The sequence below is a fragment of the Cicer arietinum genome, chromosome 7, assembly GCF_000331145.2.
Source record: "Cicer arietinum cultivar CDC Frontier isolate Library 1 chromosome 7, Cicar.CDCFrontier_v2.0, whole genome shotgun sequence".
In the NCBI taxonomy this organism is placed as follows: domain Eukaryota; kingdom Viridiplantae; phylum Streptophyta; class Magnoliopsida; order Fabales; family Fabaceae; genus Cicer; species Cicer arietinum.
The window spans coordinates 12,593,147-12,612,718 of record NC_021166.2 but is presented as its reverse complement, the minus strand read 5'-3'; the positions used below and the strand labels follow the sequence as shown (position 1 = coordinate 12,612,718).

Here is a 19,572-nt window from a genome sequence, read left to right as displayed (position 1 = left end):
GATATCAAAACAGAATTGAATCGCATTCATCAATTAACTTGTTTGTTTAATATAAGTTATTTTTTTAATAAATAAATAAAAAGTAGGTAAACTACTTCTTTAAACTTAAAGACTTTAATTTTAAATAAGTTTTATCATACTTTTAAAAAGTTCAGAGCAAATAATAAAAATAAATAATTTGATTAGGCCAAATTTGATTTTTACTTAATCTAGTTTGATCTACTCTATTTTCACCTCTATTTTTAAGTTGTTAATTTTCTTTTGAATTTATTTATTTAAGATATGTTTATTTCAAAGAGAGAGAAAGAGAGGAGAGTAGAAGATTCAATCAAATATTGTGTTTGAGTTACTTAGAACATTATATAATAGAAAAATTAAGACATGCATTAAAAAAAATTAATTAAAAAAAGTTTATACCATTAGGTTATTTTGTATGGATGAATGCCATTCCAAAATCTATTATGTTATTTTGTAAAGATGAATTATGAGAAATCTATAACTCAAGACTACTTAGCAAAAAGAATCATAATAAAATATCCGGCTTAATAAATAATTGATGCTTAAGTAAATAGAGAAATGAATAAGCTATCAATTTAGTCCATAGATTAACACCCCTCCCCAATTTAGTTTTAAATTATTAAAGTTTAATTATAGTTTTATTCCTTATATTTATGAAATTATTTTTTCTATTTTAAGAATCGACAATTTTTGTCTCTTTATTTAGTTTTTTAACTAAAAAATGCGATTGACATATTTTAAATAACGTGACATATGATACATTATTCTAGAATGAATAAAACCCACAAAATTAGAATAAAGCACTGTAAAAACTCAACTTTCAACTTCATAATTTTTTCATATTTGTAATTTAATCAACGACATGTGAATAATTAATACATCTAGATGATTCTACATCATACAATTATATGTCACGTCATTTAAAATATATCAAATCGTTATTTTTTAATTTAAAAATCTGAGTGAGAGACCAACATTGTCGACTTTAAAATTGATGACCAATTTTGTAAATTGATAAAAATATATATACCAAAATTATAATTAAAACAATAATTAAAAGGTTCCTAAACTATTTTTTTCATCCATCAATGTAATATGTCCGATAATTGCGTCCGTTAAGTGATTATTAGTAGTCCATAAAGTGTAAAAATACTTCACCATAGTTTATAAACTATCATAAAAAATACCAATTTAAATTCTCAAAGTTCAATTTCTCAAAATGGTAACATTGTGATGTCGAATTAAAAATGATGAGTGAATCAATCAATCAACACTGAACACATTAATCAAACATTATCCAGTCCTCGATCGCACCTAGCATCCTCTACTTCAAATCAATACATGTATTAGTTATTTCTTTTTTTTTTTTCTCTACAAAACTAATTAATGAGGGATAAATTTGAGTTTCAGAATGTGAAGCATAAGTGAAATTAGTCTCCCATCCAAATTTACTCACGACTTTAATGTAATCTAATATTTTATTAATTTAATTTAAATGTTTAACACTCAACTTAACTCCTTTGAGTGTATGATTATCTTGCTTTCATTATTATTTTTTTTTAAATTTATTATTTGTTGTAATTTGATTGAATTTATGGTTAACACTCACCGAAAATGAGATAGGTGTTTAACAAAAAAAAAATTAAAGCTTAAGGGACTAAATTGTTGTTTTATATAATATATTAGAGACTATTTTATTGTACTTTTATAATTTAGGGAAATAATCATTTAACGGATGCAATTAATAGATGCAGTAGCTTGATGAATAGAAAAATAATTAAAAACTATTTTATTGATTTTAATAGTTTAACGACTAAATTGACGAGAGACCATTAGTGTATGGACTAAATTCTCGGTTTATTCTAAAGAAAATGTTACAATCATTTCAAACAAAACATGTTAAGGGGAAAAAATCTTAAGCAAAATTAAGTGAACTCTTGGCAAAGTTTATTACTGCGTTTGCAAACATTGCATAATTCCATAGAACATAGACTCATCGAAAGTAACATCTTCTTGAGGCATTGTTTGGTTGCAACCTTCAATGTCAGAAACCAAAGAACTCATAATATCTCCCCAATTAATGCTTTCTGTTGATGGATAATATAGTTGATCTTGTGGGAAGTAAATGTCACATGGATATTGAGAATTAATGTTGACATTAATTTGCTGCAATTGATTACTATCAGAAAATTCAACTTCCTCTAGTTTGGTTTCCAAATTTTTAATGGATAATGTTTGTATATTGTTGAGGTTATTGTCTTGAACGGAAGAAGCCTTTGTTATTGGTATGGGAAAGGAGTAGTGTTCTATAGGCCAATCATTATGAGTTTGGGGGATTACTTCAACAGGTAATAACAAATTTCCACTCTCTCTTTTAATCTCTTGGTTTAAGCTGAAAAGTTTGCGAGCTTGAGCTTGTTGCTCTTTCCTTTGCTTTGTTAAGAGCTTCTTCTTTAACTTTGTATTCCAATAGTTTTTTATATCATTATCTGTTCGTCCTGGTAAGTGTGCTGCTATGACGGACCACCTGCATATATGAGAAAGGAAGTGGGATTTGGGATAAAAAGAAACAAAAAGGTAGTTGTTTGTTTGGAAATCGAGACTAAAAATAGTTTATAAATATTCACACTTTTCAGTTCATTTACGCGTTTTTTCACAAATGACAAAACTGTGAGAGATTCATTACCTGCTTCCAATATTGACATAGAGGCTGCAAATAATGTTGTCTTCTTCTTCGGAGAAGATCCCATGTTTAAGGTTTGGACGGAGATAGTTCAGCCATCTAAGACGACAACTTTTCCCACACCTTTTGAGATCTACTACACCATACATAAGTGCACAGCCAAAGAGGAATTAAGTAATGTTTCAACAACATAAAGAATGTTGGGTTCTGAAATATGTTAGAAAATAATTTTTCTTTTATAAGAACAAAGAATACCTATTTTTTGGGGCAGGGCTATCCAGTTGGCAACGGTGCCATGTTGTTGGATATAAGCTTTGAGTTTGGAGTCTTCTTCAGGGGACCATGGACCTCTCTTGACATTGGCTTTGTCACAGCAAGGAGCCCTCCCCATGTTTTAATTTTTCCTATATGCTTTTCTCTGTGTATTAATTGGTATGAGAGTTTCAAGTAAAGCCAATGTTAATTATTATAAGTTAATGAGAATGATTATATAAAGGGGAGGAAAGGAAAGAAGGATATAGACAAAATAGAGTAAGATGGTAAATTGCCTGGAGAAAGAAAGAAAACACTACATGGTTAGTTTGAAAAAGGAATTCCATATTTTTTCCATGCTTTATTTTAATGTACAATCATTTGGAGGAGATATAAATTTGGTTTGATAATAAATTAAGAAGCGGAATGATAAATTTATTTAGAATTAATTCATACTTTCAACATAAATCTAGCAATTATTAATATAACATCTATTGTTTCAAAAAAAATTACTGTAATTTGGTAATTAATTATGTGAGACGATTCAAAATAATCAAAATTATAAAAACATGTTTTAAAGATGTTTTTTTTTTTCTCTAATTATCTTGGTTATCAAATATCCTTCGTTCATTAATGTAATATTTAAATGTGTTTAATTAATTTGATCTAAAAAATTATGAAGAACATAGACACTTGGGGTACATTCATAATTAACTATTGCATGTATTTTACTGTTAAATTATGAATAGTAGTCTTTATTTTTACTAATTATGAATAGAAGTGAGTCAAAACAATTATGAATAGCATTATTTTTTCGTCTTTATTTACGAGCAAAAATTTATTAAAAAAATTGATATATTTGATTTGAATAACAAAAGATGATTATTTTAAAGAAATGAAAAAGTCCAAAAGAAAGGTGGTGTGTGACTAGGTAAGTGTCCAAAAGCAATATTTACATTAGTTATTGATTATATGCAATTGAAGACAAAACTCTACAAAAAAAACTCAGTGTGCGAGTGGTAAAAGTAGCACGTTTAAGGAGAGTCCTGGTGCAGGTTTGATCTTTGTGTTCCGGCTCTGCATCCACGAATTATTTTCAAAAGTAAAATTGTGTAAGTAATTGAACAAAATTCAGGTTGCATCGACCCATCGGTTCGTAGGTCCAACCGCATACCTTATTGAGTCTTACCGAATTATAATTTCATTATTTTTTGAAAAAGCAAAATCACTTTTATTAGAAACATTGATAAGAGAAAAGTACATAGAACTAATATATAAGTTTTATTGATAATTTGATCAACTGATTATTGATGAATACAAAGAACCATATTTTACATATCCATCTATAAAAAAATTAAGAGAAGAATAATGACAAATATCATATCTAATATAACGAATTATATCTCTACTAAATTGTATCAATTATTTATACTATTATGGATACAATTACAGTAAATATGCAACTATTCGAAAACTATCGTTAGATCTTGGACACGAATTGTCTGTCTTTTGTGCGGAATATATATACTAGCTTTTGCTCATTTTTATCAATTGGTTTCGAAAAGATGTCACTTCATTAATTTCTTTATGTTTTTTTAGTATTTTTTTTATTACGTATAAAATTATAATAACTTTTTTGTTATAATGTGTAATTTTGGGTCTCTCAAAAAATTGATGGTATTAATTAAATATTTATACCTTAAAATTATAATAACTATATCTTCATTTATTTTAAGAAATATAGAGAAAACTCTACTCTTGCATTAGTAAGCATGACAACGCCCTAGTCTCAGCAAGCAAACAATGGTGTTGAAGGGGCAAATGTTTGTGAGAAAGAAACCTTGCTTTATTTGATTCTACATATAATTTCTAAGATACTAAAGAAGTCTTCATTCTTTAGTTATAATTATTAGAGTTAAAAATAAAACCTTTGAATTGGATATAGAGAGGGCAAGTCAAAAGTTAAGGATAGGGTTGACAGAGTCTCAAATATAACATTTTTTGAAATACACATGAAAAAGTATGCTTTAATTTAAGACCTAATGAAAATTTAATTATGTCCACACTAATGGTAGCATTAAACGTATTGCGTATACATACTACTTGTCAATGGAAAAATGATATTTATGTGTCTTTTTAATATTCTTAATTTATTTGTCAATGAAAAATGATATTTATGTGTCTTTTTATAATATTTTTAATTTATTTTTATTTTTTAAACTCAACTCTCAAGTCATAAAAATCCTAACATTTTTAAGACAGTAACACACATTTCATCTGTTTAATCAAAATCAAACCATCTAAATTTTGATATTAAAATTTTTCTATTTTGAAAAAAAAAAAATCTTTGATCGTTCAATTCTAATCAAACAATTAAAATATATATAATTGGATCTACATCTAATCCAAATCCCAAAATACAATACACTAACAAAAGTAAAATTGTTTAGTAAATCACTTCAATAGATAGTCTTTCATGAACTAGTGCTTAAAATAACTTATAAATCTAACAATGATTAATAAAACTTTTTAAAAGCTTAATTTAACAACTCTTCGTATTTACAGTTAAGATGACAGATAATTGATATCAATTCAAGCCAATTTAGTTTATACTTATATTTATGAAGAATATTGTTGACCATGAGATCTACTATCGTTTTCACTCAAACAAAAATACGAAGCTGTCCTAGAAAATCAAAAATATGAAATCATTAAATTTCAGACTTATTTATTAGTACTAATATTTTTTATAAATTAAGTATGCCTAACTTATTATTTAGAGTTTAAAAATTACATGATCCAAACAGCATAAGGTTTTTGTGAAAGAAGAAAAACAGCGTAGTTTACTATATATATGTGAATAAGATTTTTTTCCCTTAAAAAAAACTTTATTTTTCAAATTACCTTGAGACTTACAGACTCGTGACTTTAACAAGATAAAAATATCCAACCAGCTCTAGCACAGTATTAAGAACCAGCCAAACATAAACAAGAGCTCCAGATACTTGTGATTCTTTGACCAAAAACTATCAAACACACTTGTGATTCCGATCACCATGTGTTCGGAGACGCAAAATTACTATCAATGTATACACACACAATGACAACAAGCACTGTGTCAAACAAATCTGGTTTTGAAAACAACAAAACCATGGCAGAAGAACTCATCTAGTCAGAAAACCAATATGTTGCATCTAGAAAACTATCTTTCTTCATTTTTTTGAAGTAAGAACCATTCTGATTTCATGAAACATTATATCTACCCTCATCCTAATTGCAATTTGCAACTGCATCAATGAGGTGTATATACAAAGCAAACATCACCTATTATCTATACATAACCAGCTCCAACACTCCAACAAATGACCACCTGCATTGCAAGAAGAAATTAATCCAATCAACACGTTATATTTCAAAATGCAACATTATCTAAGTAAAAATTGATTGGGAGATAAAGCTTAGAGGAATTTACAGCTAGCCATTATTTAGTATTGACACACCTCGCACACTCCTAATATATATTTAATGTCTTAACCAACTAATTTTTCAGTACCAATGCCCACGTCCATAGTCCCTGTACAGAGCCAAACATTATCTGTATTAAGATTTAAGCAGAGTTTAAGCAGAAAAATAAACCAAAGAAAACAATTTAAATTGAGAATACCTAGCCTAGAAAAAAAAATTATAGTAAATAGAAGCAAAAGATATTGTGAATACCTAACTGTATTCAGAAACACATTCATTGTTTTCTTTGCATATTCCTTCTGTGTTTTCCAATATACTAGAACCACGAGGCAAAATTTCTTCGGATCTAGTTTTAGAATTTGGCTGATCAATTGTTTCTCCATGAAGATGATATTGACCCACTCCCAACGTAGAACTCTGCAAATTATCTCCTGATTCTTGATTGGGAATGATGAGAGCGTCAACTTTCTCAGAAGTCACTTCTGAAACATGAATAACCTTGTCAACCATTACTACACGAGTTTCTTCAATTTTCCCTTGTGTTTGGTTTGAAGGCATGGAAACCTGCTGGATCTCTGACGAGGTTGAAAGCACACTGAAAACAAAATCAAGAAATAATCTCATGAGTCCATAGTGCACCTAGACTACTTATGAATAATATATTGATATGTACAACTACTTATATGCTAAAAAAATAAATTGTTTCACAACAAAATTGTACCAGCAGGTAGTGCCCTGGTCCAAAGGAATGTTGGCCATTCGTTCTTCTGCTCTTGGTTTCTTATTCTGCACCAGATCTTCAAGTGGATCACCAACTTTAGTAATCAAATTCCCCCTGCCTCTTTTCCCTCTACCCACATGACGCTCATCTGAAAAGGTAGTTTTTCGATTCACATCTTTAGTCACAGATTCAAACTCACTTGTTCTGCTAGCATTTTCATCTAGAGAGGGTACTTCAACAATTACTTTTGGTTCTCCAAAAGAAAATCCCATTTGCTGTTCATTGCTAAAACCACCAAGTGGTTGATCATTTTCCAAGTGCTTTTGCCCGTTGCTATCTGTATTTGTATCAGAAACCAGAGGCAAATTTTCTTTTTTCATGAGTTGTGTATCAGGAGAATTTCGGAATATCAGTTCTGTGCAACGTTTTATCCATGAGAAACGAGCATCATTACGAGGAGAAACACCTGATGACTTCTGCACTAATGGAGTATCAAATCCATTACTGATGCTATCAGCATTCATTCCCTTGCAGGAACTGAGACGACCATCTTGTGTAAGAGCCTGATGCTTTAAATTTTTCCTTGCAGATATTTTCTGTTGGTTATACTCCATATCGGATTTAAGCATTTCAACAATAGCAATTTCATCATAGACAACTTTCGAATCTTCTAACTTTTTCAATTCTTCAGTCTGAGAATAAATTTCAATTCTATCAGCATGCAACAGTTCTCTCTGTTTTTGTAGTTTATCCCTTTGAACCTCAAGTTCTTTAATACAATCAGTTAGTTCAGCCCATTCTTTATTTCTCTGTTCACGATCCAAATTTATCTCAGTCCGCTCAGTTTGAAGCCTTTTCATCTCTAAGGAAACTTGTTCCAATTCTTTTGCTGCTTTCTCCTTTAGAGCATCAATATATTGTAGCTCCCTGTTCTTCTCTTCCTCAAAAGCCTTTTCTCTTTCCTTCAAATAACTTTCCACTTCTTCCCGTCTCTTCTCAATAAGGTTATTCAGCTCCTTTTTTTGCATCTCAATATCCCGCTGAAAATCTGCTCGCTCCTGCTGCATCTTGCCAAACCACTCAGCATGTTCATGTGCCATCTTCTTCATGAAACTTTCCCGTTCACTGGCAAGTGACCCCAAGTCACGAGTGTACTGTTTACGCAAAATTTCTTTTTCTTCTCTTAGCTTTTCGCGCTCATTCTTAATAAAAGTGGAAACAGCCTTCCTTTCATTTTCAATATATTCTGCTTCTTTCCGCAACTCTTCTTTTTTTTCGTCAAGAAGCTCCCACTCAGCTTCAAACTTGGCCTTCTCAGCTTTCAACTTATCAGCCTCAGCCAAAAGCTCCAAATTCTGAGATCGCACAAGATCTATCTCTTCCTTTAGTCTCACTTCAAAAATTGACAAGTCGCCTGTTTCACTTTGGATGACCTCCAATCTCTCCTTTGCGTTATCAACTTGTCTTATTTCATTTTCCAAAGATGCCAAAGACTCCTGCAGATCTCGCTTGGCTTGTTCAATATCATCTTTCTCCTTTAGCAAAAGGTTTTTGTTTAACTCAAATTCATTTTCAGCAACTCTAAGACTTTCATCTTTTTCTTTAAGAGCAGTTGACAATTCCACCAAGTCTTTCTCCTTCTCGCTCAGTGATCTTGACAGAACTTCTAACTCATGCTCACTTTCCAGGATTTGGTCCTCTCGTTGTTTAAGATCAACCTCCTTCAATTCCCAAGCCCGTCTCTTTGTCTCAATTTCATTTTCAACTAATTTGCGTTGCATTTGTAGCTCAACTTCCAAATCATGTTTTCTTGTTCTCAATGCAGCTTCCTGATCAGCTATAATCTTCTGAGTTTCATCCTACATTTTCCATCCAACAAAATTAAAAGAATATAATGAGACAGAGAAAGTCTACGAAATTAAAATGAACCATTGACCATATGAAGAGAACATACAGATTCTCTAGTAGAAAGTTTCACTTCAAATTCAAGCAACTCTTGCTCTTTCTTGTTTAGTTCAGTTTTCCATTTAGTGAGTGCCTGTTTACACACAACACATATCCACAGTTGAACAAGACAGAGAAATTATATACTACTTAATATCAGTTTTAACTTGACCCAGCTGAGAATTTTCAAATACAAACCTCCTCTTGTTGTAGTAGGGTGGCCTCCAGTAGTTTTAGGCTGGTTTGCTTGTCATGGAGGGCTTCATTGTCCTTTTCAGTTTTCAACTTTGTGTCCTCCAACTCTTTTTGAAGACGATTTAGTTCCTGAGATCTACTAAAAAGATGATCCTCTCTCTGGTTAAGCAAAGATTTTGATTGAAGTAACCTTTCTTGTTCTTGTTGCAAAACCTTTTGCCTTTCAGAGAGGGATTGCCTCTCAAGATTCATCTCCTTATCTTTTTCATCACAACTGTGAGAGAGCGGAAAGAGAGAAATCAACATGCTTTCTGAAGAAATCAATTATTCAAATTTTATATTATTACAGGTGGATTAAGATCACCCACTTTCTCAAGATCACATAAATTCACTGATTAATTATATTATACCAATAACTTACTCCGACTTGAAAGATATGATTTGCCGCCTGAGGTTATCTTCACGCGCTTCAACATCCCGAAGCTTCCTTTCTGCAACACTATTATATCGATTGGCATCTGCTTGCAAAGATTCTGCTGCACACACTTTGGTTTCAGCCTCCGTAAACTTTTTATGTGCTTCTTCTATCAATTGGTGTGCTTCAGTGAATTTACTATCAGCTGCAACCTTTGTTTCAGCACATTCCGTACGCATCTCATGCAAGGCCTTCTCAAGCTACAAAAAGCAATAAAAAATGCTATCACAAAGTTTGAGTAAAAAAAAACATTTGGGATGGAAAAAATAGAATATATGGTTTTGCAAGGGGAGACTATTCAAGAAGCTTACACTTCCTATGCATGCATCTTTGACGTCTATTGTCTTTTTCAAACATTCTTCCCGTTTTCTTGATTCAGCTAATGCAGATTTATTCATGGATGAATCATGGTTATGCATTAGCTCAGATGATTCAACCAAGGCTTTAACTTGTTCATACTTGGAAGCCAATTCCTTTCTCTCCAATATGAGAAGGCCCATGTGGTGCTGAAGATCATATATCTACATAAAATGTACAGGTCAGAAACGAAGTAAAAGCAAGAAAGGAAAAATAAATTTTTCCAGCACCAATAACAGGTATTGTTATCATGTATCGTATAAAATTGAAATACCTTATAAACCTTGCACAGAGTATTCACTTAAATCCAACTTGATTGGTTGGGGGGAAATGATTAGTTTTGAACCATAACAAACAATTTTACGATTCTAGCAAATTCAGTACCAAGTATTAACTCAATTGACTTTGCAAGTGAACTGACCACAAAAACTAAAGCATGGTCATTCTTAGGGTACATGTGAGTCATATATTGATTTAAAACAAAATTAAGGCGAATCAACAAGAATCACTGTGCATATCTACTTGAACAGAATGAATCTTAACTTATCGCATGAATTGTAAGTTAACTATAAAACAAGTAATATTAGTGGACAACCAAACTTAAAGATTGGAACTTTATAAAACTAAAAGACAACTTAAAAGTTAAAACAGACAATTCAAAGCATTCTATAAAAAGACAAATGGCTGCTGATCCACAAGTTCCCATCAATACTCTAAAGTTTCATACAATGAGTTTAGCTTTTTATTCAATCATAACATTACTGTATGCTAATCACTACCAATTACCTATAAGGAATAGGGCACGGGATCGTTCGTCTATGTAGTAGTATCAACTAAATCATCTCAAACGAGCCATCAATAATACTACATCTTACAAAGCACTCATTAATTCAAAAGCCATCTCAAAATATTATTAATGAATAATCACTTCAATTATCCAACCACAAACAATGTCGAAAAGTCCCTCAATATAAAATCACCAAACATAAAATAAAAGATCACCAAGCTAGTTAAACAAATTTACAGCCTAATAAACCCTATTTCTGATATTTGTTTTTCATCTTTCAATTAACAGTTTCCCCAACACAATTAACTCAAACTCTCAAATCAGAAAAATTATACAGTAAAAAAGAAAGGCATAGAAGAAATTTACGAACCTCAGCTTCAAGCTTAGCGATGTAAGCTACAAGCGCAGCCTTATCTTTGTGCTTAATCGATTCTTCATCAAAGCCAGCATCCCTGAGGCGCTTCCAGATCTGTTCATCAGTGAGAGGGCTTCTCAAAACCCTAGAATTTGGCGTGATGGAAAGATGCTTGGAAGCGCTAGGAGTCGAAATCTCCATCGCCGACTCCAGACGCAATTCGCCTTAACTTTTAGCGTTTGGCTTCGAAACTAAGTACGTTGCTTAGCTTCTTGGAAACGCTTCTTTCTACTGTTTCTGTTCTCACGCTGTTCTTTTCTTTTCTCTTTGCTTTTTATTTTTTGGAATAATAAGTGCGGTTTGAAAGATGAAAGAAACGGAATTTACTACTTACTCACACCGTATAAAGCTCGCCACTTTTCTTTCCTCAATGTACGACGTGACGACCTCGTTTCGTCTTTATGAATTTTTTTATGGAAGGAAAAAAAAAAGTCGATTCTTACGGGCTCTTTTTTTTTTACACTAATTCGAACTGAGGCGGCTACCAGGTTCAAAATTTGTTTAGTTCGTATAAAATAAAATAAGGATTCACTAGGGTTCAAGCGAGCAAAACCACGTAATTTGGTCGAATGTGAGTCGGCTCAAATCAGTTAATTTGATACGTGAATAGATTGTAGTGGGTGATATGTATTCGTAAATGTGAGTATATATGGTTTGATTGATTATTTATGAGTGAAAAAAATAGATGAATGTTATTTAAATTTGACTGTTCCACTTAAAATATAGATATAAAAATTTATATATTTTTATGATGAGTTTTTCGGTTTCACTTAATTATAACATTATCTAATTGATAAATGAATTGTTTGATAAAAACTTATTTAAATATTGATAAAAATATTGAAAGTTCGTTATATTTTAATAACTAAATAAAAAGTGCATTATCTCACCCAACCCACTTCTATGACCCACAAATATGCACTAACCGAAAACTTACTTAAACCGATGCAAAAATTAGTTGAATTTAATATGTAAACTGTAGGCTCCATTTTAGATGATTTAGTAAAAATAGGTATGAGTCCACTTATACCTAATCGATGTTCAACTCTACTAGGTTATGGCGAGCTTCAAATTTTAAAGAGTATTTCAATATTTATCTATTACTCACCAATAAAGTATTCACGTTGAAAACAAGAGTTTAATCTATATCCTTATAAGTTATGAGTCAACTCCTTAAATTTTGTTCAAAATAGTTTTTTCAATGTATCATATAATCAAAAAAGTTAAAGACCAATAATTGGAAAACAAAAACTTAAAACCACCTCGAAAAGACCTAATAAATTCCACTTAATCATCACATCGTCGGATTGATAAATGAATTGTTTGATAAAAAAATTTATTTAAATATTAACAAAAATATCGAAAACTCTAAAAAAACATGTTAGCTTTAAAAGTGATCGTCAAAACAAATAATTTAAAAATGTCTATTTAATTCTTCCCTTAACTCTTTTATCGGTTTAGGGTTTAGACTACATATTCTGACATAGAGGTGAAATAATAGTAAACATTATAGAGTGATAGTTTATTGCAAATTTTATAGCAAACAAAGCAACATTATTGCATAATATCCTCAATCCATAATCATATCACGGTAGTGCCATTAAAGATTAATAGCCTCCTTCACGTTGATCTTCCCCTTTATTTATTTATTTTTTCATCAAAATTTCAATCACTAAATCAAATATGATTTAAATGATCAATTTGATGTTTTTTCAAAATTAAAGAATCAATTTAAATCGTCAAAATAAATCAAGAGACCAGAAATATAATCTAATTTTATAGCTAAAGTATAATTTAAAAGATAAATATTATAATGTTTATTTTTCATCTAATTTGCTCAAGATCATTTAAATATAAAGTTAGAATTTAAATTTTTTTAGGGTTAAATGGAAAAAAAATAGAATTAAATAAATTTTATATTCCTATGAAATTTTATTTCTAGTGTGTCTAATAAAATCAGATTTTATAGTACCTACAAAATTATAATAGGAATAATTTCATCCTTGTTAGAATGAAATGTATTTATTTGTCCTTTAATTTTAAAAATTTTGAATGATTTTTTGAAATAATATTTAGAACATTATAAAAATTACTCCGCAAAAATTTATTTATTTATGTTTTAACTTAAAAGAAATTAATATGAAATTTTTTAAAATATTATTTTAAGATAAAAGTAATAAATTTCAGATTTATACAATAAGTTTTGAGATTTTTTTATGGAGAAATTGTTTATAATGTAATAGAGTGCCCCTAGCATCATTGGTGGACCGACTGCATTTACTGGCTGTAACAAGTCATCCTCTCATAAGTAGGTTTCATCTTCTTTCTCTCCTCCTCTTTTTTTTCCTTCACATTAGATCCCCAATATTTCACCTTAAAAAACATTTTTTTAATAACTCAATGTTGCTAGTGTGATTGTGAGAGATATTAAATGCTTGGGTTTTTCATCTCGACGTGGAAGAAATTTAACACAATTCAAATTACTTATCTAAGATACTTTTTTTTATAATCACTCATCCAAGATACTTAGAAACGGAGGGATGCAAATCTTGCTCAAAGATTTCAATTTTGTAATTTCTTGTCGTATGAGGGTTTTACTCGAAGGGATTGTTTCCATGATAAAACCATTGTCACTATTAGAAATTTTGTTTTGTTTATCTTTGAAATAGTGTTGTTAATGCATCATTTTTCTCTATAAATAGTTTTAATAATATAATTTCACCCTACTTGTCATTGAACTTCTTTGTAAACTAAAGTATGTAATGGGGAACAAAATTTTGTCATCATTTTTTAATAGGATTCATGTTCTTTGGTTTACGAAAAGAAAGAGTAAGGATTTTGTTGAGTATTGGATTAGTTTTTGTCCAAAAATTTCATTTTTATTCAAAAAAATTATGACTTTGTTTAAAAATTGTCCTTTTTGTTTTAAAAATTATAATTTCTCTTCAAAATCATTTTTGTTTATTATTATCAATCGAGCACTACTATTAATATTAGTGTTTTAGTGAATAAAACTCCATTTTATTATTGAAATTAACATTATTTATTATTTTCTTAAGAAATATAGGTAACTCAAATTAGACATTTATAATGAAACATAAAGAATATTATCTATCTATCTTTCTTGATTTAAATCTATGTTTAATTACTACACTTTCTTTTCTTTCTTTTCATCCAAGCAAAATTAGATATCTTCCTTTTTAGTCTGTCAATTTTCCATTTAAGAAAGATGATCATGCAAACAAAGTACTTGTCGTCCTTTCTATGTAAGATGACAATGTCAACATTATATTTGATTACGGTGACAAATGACATTGATGAGACACCATAGATGCCATGTCACACTAACATGTTGCATCACCATTGATATCTATCACATGATAGAGGCAAAAAAATTAAAAAATTATAGATACAAATATAAAAGAATAATATATTTATCAGAATTATAATAGAAAAAATTATTTTCAACATTAATCATTGAATCTGCAAGTATATTGTCACTTCAAAATAATGAATTTGTGTATATATACGTTCCTTTTTTTTTCTTTTTGAAAGTTCTATCTCATGAATACATTTTTTTTTTGTAATGTATCAAATTTAAATCTAATATTTTTAAAGTAGATCATACTACAACCTCATAGCGATCCTGTTTCCACCATCCAATATTCTAGAATTCAAATTCCTTATTGTTAAGGGTATTATATATTCACACATTTAAGACTTTGTGAATTAATAGATTGAGATGAAACAATCTAAAAACAATACATATTTTTAACTTTATAACTAAAAATATTGAATTTGCAAATAACCTAACATAATAAATCTATTTAATTATAAGTGAACGTTTGATTCCACTTTATTAGAATCCAAAATAAATACTAGAGGTGTAAAGTTAATTTTAACATCTATGAAATGATGTCAAATAGAATTTATTTTGCCTCAAGAATTAATTTTAAATTGAAGTTAGAATTTGTAGATTTTGAGTTCAAATATGATTTTTACAATGAAATTTATTGTTCAATTTACTTGTATCTAAATTTATTTTTATTTTGAAATAAATTTTACCTGAATATTTACCAAAACATAAATTACTTTACATTCAACTTACTTTTAACTAAACTCAATTTTATAAAAACAATTAATTTAAAATTAATTGACTTAATTGAACTTTTAATACTCTATTTTTATCAATCACGAAATCAACTCTCCTATTTTAAAATCTAACAGTTTTAATTTCACATTCTAATTTTTAACTAAAATATAGTATTCTGGCGCGATGTAAATAACTGAGATTTTAACTTCATAATAATTGTTCAGGCTAAAATAGTTTACGTTACATATCAAAAACAGCTTCATTTTTCTGGTAATATTCATTGATCCACCCTTCAATTAACTTGATCTCAGTGGCCCTTTGCTCTATCAACCAATCAGGATCATTTTCAGTTGAAGCACGTAAATCTAAGTGGTGTGCACCTGAGAATAACAAGATAAAAAAAATCAATATAGAATCCATGCAGCAGACAAGTAACAAATTCAAAATAATCAAATGCTTTACCTTCTTGGGTAACCAAAGAAACAATACTTTCAGAAATATTCTGCAAAACACTGCAGCAGAAACAATAAAAATAAAAGTTTTTGACATGAATTGTCAAAGATTATCACTAGTTGGAAAAATAAATAAAACATAATAACCAATATATATGAATAATAAAATATTATATCACCTGCCCCCACTCCATGGATCCAACAGGCCATTTGAGAAAATTATATTGCTTCCAAATTTCTTCAAGGCGGCATGGATATTCTGCATATATTACATATTTATAGAAATTACTACATAACTTCAACTGCTGAAACAAGAATTACTTGGCCATGCAAAACCATAATCCATAACATTATACTTTTTTCTCTTTTACTCACTCACTCAAATGATCATTTCAAGTCATATTGATAATCCATTCGTCCATGATTTCACCACTAGAAAAATAATTAAATAGCTATTTCACCACATGTATAAATTAATAACATGTTTCACACATTTACTAAAAGAATACATTGGTTCAGTTTATTAAACATGTAAAATTGACCAAAGTAACAGCATTGGGGGCAGGGGAGGATCATGCAACAACCAGAAAATCAAATAATTAACGATGAATCTTTTTTAGTATTGAAAACAATGGAAATGGAAGTAAGATTCAAATGTAAATTTTCCCTTACATGCCCTCCAAATTCTGTTGTAATCCATTTTGGCCTTGGCTTCACTCCAAAATTCTTGAAGCATTCTTCCTCGAAAGACAAGTAATTAAACTCATATGGTGGAAACATGCTGGACTCCTGGCTGCTAGACATTGGCATAACCATTTCAGTACATGCCTACACCATGAACCGGGTGGGATGAACCAAAAATTAATATAAGAACATATAGGTCAAGGCATTTTATACTATAGGGCATAAATATTCATCCAGCAAATAAGGAAAAAACAACATATAGTTATTTTAAACCTGCCAGTTCCAACCATCCAGGCCATGAGGATCATCATCCAGTTCAAAACATTTAGCTTCTCCGGTATAATTGTAGTAGACATTCACTCCTTCATATATGCGCTCCAGAATACTAGTCCCATCAGGACCTCCATCTATCCTTCTGCAAACCTGTACAAGAATATATGTATAATGATATTGACTTGCAAAGATAGTCAGGTTCCTTCGGGGCTTATAATAGGAAACAAACTGATATGGGATTTGTTGCAAAAAAACTGATATGGGACTAGCACCAGAGAAAGAAGAAGAAAACAGCTTAAATTTGAATTAATGCTTAGGATTATTTCATCCTTTTAAATTTATATTAATTAGGATTTGCTGATGAGGATTACTTTATCCCTTTAAAATTTGAATTTAAAGTTTCTTTATCTCTTGATAAGTTTTTGCATTACAGAATCATTACCAGTAATAGTTTTGTTTATCTTGATAAGATTTTCACCAAAAATATCTTGGTAAGATTCTGCATAACAGAATCCTTACCACAAGTAGCTTTGATTTTAATTACATTATCTTGATAAGATTCTGCATAAAAAATACTAATCATTACTCATTAGTTGCGTGATTAGAATCACTTCATTATCTCGAGCCTCTTAAAAGGTAGACTGATAAAGAAATACTTTTAAGAAAATCTGTGTTAATCTTGGAGGGCTCCGTCAGCGTCAAGGACAAGTTTGCTTCCACCAAAGGTCGAAAGAAAGATTCTACCGCGTCTGGACCTGTGACTCGATCCCACGCTTAGGTTAATAACACAAACTAATTCCTTCAACCTAGCTATGAAACCAAACATATTACTATAAACATCCACTAGTCAAGTCAATTTCCCAGTAGCATCATAAAATTCAGTCAGGAAAATTGTGATGATAAGATAATTAATAGTGGACCTGATCTAGGGAAAAAAATACCATATTATATGTTATGAAATCAAACTAACCTCCTTGATAGGATATCCAGGCAAAGGCATCATAAACTCAGAAGGGTAAGGGTAATTAACCATTGCCAAATAACTATATGCAGACTCCAACCAATCCAATAGATCGTCTGTCCTATTTAATATCCTTCAAGCAGTTTAACTAAATCAACACAATAGAAATAACAAAAATATAGATATTTAACATTCACAATCATGTAATTCAGAAATAAACATACATTCCTTAGAAAAAAATGGCTTACTGACAAAATTTGAAAGTTTTGGTTAGAAGTTCAAGGCCATTGCTTGTTTGACCCTTAGATGCTATTTCATCCCATGACTGTTTGATATAGTTAAAGCAAGTGGAACTTTCACGCTATTGATACAAACAAGAGAGTAAAATCATTAGCACTCTAATTTATATTTATAGCATGAACAAATACCACAGAACAATGTCCGACGGCAATAATGTCATTGACTAACTTACCTTAAAATCATTGGAAACTATGTCATAGAAAGTTTTGGGTGGCACAATGTTTTCAAACTGAAGAATTGGAGCTGAAGATGCCAGTGCTCCAACAGCAATATGAGGATACTTGAGTCTCATCCATGCTGCTAACACTGTTTCAGATGATGTTCAGAGATAAAACCAACAAAACCAAATCAGCATAATAGTGACCAAATTGTCATCAAATTAAAGACATAACGCCGTATAAACTTCTCTCTTTGTACCAGCACCTCATATTAAGTATTAACCACATAAAAAAATTCAGGCTCTTATGAACATTTCACATATGAAGCAGACACACACACAAACACTGACATGGATTCTAATATATAGACACCAATAATATTAAAAAATAGAAACGATTAAATGCAACCAGTGTCTCCATGCCTGACACCAACATATCTCAAACATCAGAAACACCTTCAATATGAAGTCTTTGTGCTACATAGCATTCCCATTATCAATTCAAAACTATTATATTAGCATGTTTGTATATGAAATTTTTGTTTTATTATTTAAAGTTGTATTACAGCATCATTTTGATCATAGACACATAACATTTTCGAACAAAAAATAAATAAATATTTTATCTGGTCATTTTTATAAGAGACAATTGAGTAGTAATGAGTATAAACAAGCAAAAGAGTGTCTTACTTCCACCGTAGGATCCTCCAAACAAGACAACAGGGCAATCAATTGCAGAATAATTTCGCTTTAGATCGGTGAGAAGAACAGAGAAATCAGCGAGAGCTTGCTCAGCCGTAAGAAATGATAAAGTGGTAGCATTCTTATATGCTTCATCTTTACTTCCATAAGGCACAGACTCACCATAGTATCGGTGCTACATATAGAAACCAAAGCAGTTAACATAATTTTCAGTTTTCAAGTTGTAACAGAAGACTCACACAGAGAGAAAAACGCTTACTTCGGGGAAAACGATCATGGCTCCAAACGAAGGCGCGAGTTCCCATAAGAAACCGGTGTTTTGAGCGAACCAAACAATGTCTCCTTCGTTGCCGCAGTAGAAGAAAATGGGACCGGAGTGTTGGGGACCCAGCCAGTGGTCGGTGTTGATAAGGTAGCGCTGAGGGAAGGTGGGGAGATCCGAAAAGCTGAAGTGGTCGAGTTGCTGCTGGAAGAATCTGGTTTCGTAGTGATAATCGAATTGCGGAGAGGATGAGGAGGAAGTGGTTGAAGATGCGAATTTAGCAAATAATCGCGGGGAGTGTTGTAACGCTAACGGCTGGCGTGAATAAGAAAGGGCGATAACGGTGAGAGTGAGAACAACAAGTGTTCTGCTGAAC

The 19,572-nt window shown here is 30.7% G+C and overlaps 3 protein-coding genes across 5 annotated transcripts in view; all 3 read right to left on the bottom strand.

Annotated features, from left to right (window-relative positions):
• Positions 1-1,948: 1,948 nt before the first annotated feature.
• LOC101500586 (transcription factor RAX3) lies at positions 1,949-3,263 on the bottom strand. Of its 2 annotated transcripts, none has more exons than XM_004508990.4 (3): positions 2,957-3,263; positions 2,705-2,837; positions 1,949-2,545 (listed from the first exon to the last, which is right to left on the bottom strand). In XM_004508990.4, the coding sequence occupies exons 1-3, from the start codon at positions 3,090-3,092 to the stop codon at positions 1,969-1,971; spliced, it is 846 nt and encodes a 281-aa protein (XP_004509047.1). In that variant the 5' UTR covers positions 3,093-3,263; the 3' UTR covers positions 1,949-1,968. The 2 variants fall into 2 exon arrangements, with proteins under 2 accessions (XP_004509047.1, XP_004509048.1); XM_004508991.4 differs by having other exon boundaries at positions 2,705-2,834; positions 2,957-3,262.
• Positions 3,264-5,938: 2,675 nt separating this feature from the next.
• Positions 5,939-11,684, bottom strand: LOC101500271 (protein CROWDED NUCLEI 4). Of its 2 annotated transcripts, XM_073370754.1 has the most exons (9): positions 11,268-11,684; positions 10,065-10,274; positions 9,700-9,953; positions 9,282-9,552; positions 9,094-9,177; positions 7,140-8,998; positions 6,676-7,013; positions 6,426-6,548; positions 5,939-6,323 (listed from the first exon to the last, which is right to left on the bottom strand). In XM_073370754.1, the coding sequence occupies exons 1-8, from the start codon at positions 11,451-11,453 to the stop codon at positions 6,484-6,486; spliced, it is 3,267 nt and encodes a 1,088-aa protein (XP_073226855.1). In that variant the 5' UTR covers positions 11,454-11,684; the 3' UTR covers positions 5,939-6,323; positions 6,426-6,483. The 2 variants fall into 2 exon arrangements, with proteins under 2 accessions (XP_073226855.1, XP_073226856.1); XM_073370755.1 differs by lacking the exons at positions 10,065-10,274; positions 11,268-11,684 and having other exon boundaries at positions 9,282-9,589; positions 9,700-9,947.
• A 3,907-nt stretch (positions 11,685-15,591) lies between these two features.
• LOC101499929 (uncharacterized) overlaps positions 15,592-19,572 on the bottom strand; it is a 5,055-nt gene continuing 1,074 nt past the window's right edge. The window contains exons 2-11 of the mRNA XM_004508988.4: positions 19,194-19,572; positions 18,923-19,109; positions 18,248-18,381; positions 18,024-18,136; positions 17,785-17,908; positions 16,815-16,964; positions 16,530-16,685; positions 16,037-16,116; positions 15,868-15,917; positions 15,592-15,785 (exon numbers count right to left, since the gene is read on the bottom strand). Coding sequence (XP_004509045.1) covers positions 15,646-15,785; positions 15,868-15,917; positions 16,037-16,116; positions 16,530-16,685; positions 16,815-16,964; positions 17,785-17,908; positions 18,024-18,136; positions 18,248-18,381; positions 18,923-19,109; positions 19,194-19,572 — 1,513 coding nt within the window. The 3' untranslated portion in view covers positions 15,592-15,645. The remainder of the gene's footprint in view (positions 15,786-15,867; positions 15,918-16,036; positions 16,117-16,529; positions 16,686-16,814; positions 16,965-17,784; positions 17,909-18,023; positions 18,137-18,247; positions 18,382-18,922; positions 19,110-19,193) is intronic.

Excerpts from the sequence above, each read along its gene's own strand:
- LOC101500586 (XM_004508990.4), bottom strand. The coding sequence starts at position 3,092 with ATGGGGAGGGCTCCTTGCTGTGACAAAGCCAATGTCAAGAGAGGTCCA. Across the intron at positions 2,838-2,956 it reads AGCCCTGCCCCAAAAAATAG|TAGATCTCAAAAGGTGTGGG; the intron begins GTATTCTTTGTT and ends TGTATGGTGTAG. Across the intron at positions 2,546-2,704 it reads TATGTCAATATTGGAAGCAG|GTGGTCCGTCATAGCAGCAC; the intron begins GTAATGAATCTC and ends TCATATATGCAG.
- LOC101500271 (XM_073370754.1), bottom strand. The coding sequence starts at position 11,453 with ATGGAGATTTCGACTCCTAGCGCTTCCAAGCATCTTTCCATCACGCCA. Across the intron at positions 9,954-10,064 it reads AAGATGCATGCATAGGAAGT|CTTGAGAAGGCCTTGCATGA; the intron begins GTAAGCTTCTTG and ends TGCTTTTTGTAG. Across the intron at positions 6,549-6,675 it reads TGAATGTGTTTCTGAATACA|ATAATGTTTGGCTCTGTACA; the intron begins GTTAGGTATTCA and ends ATCTTAATACAG.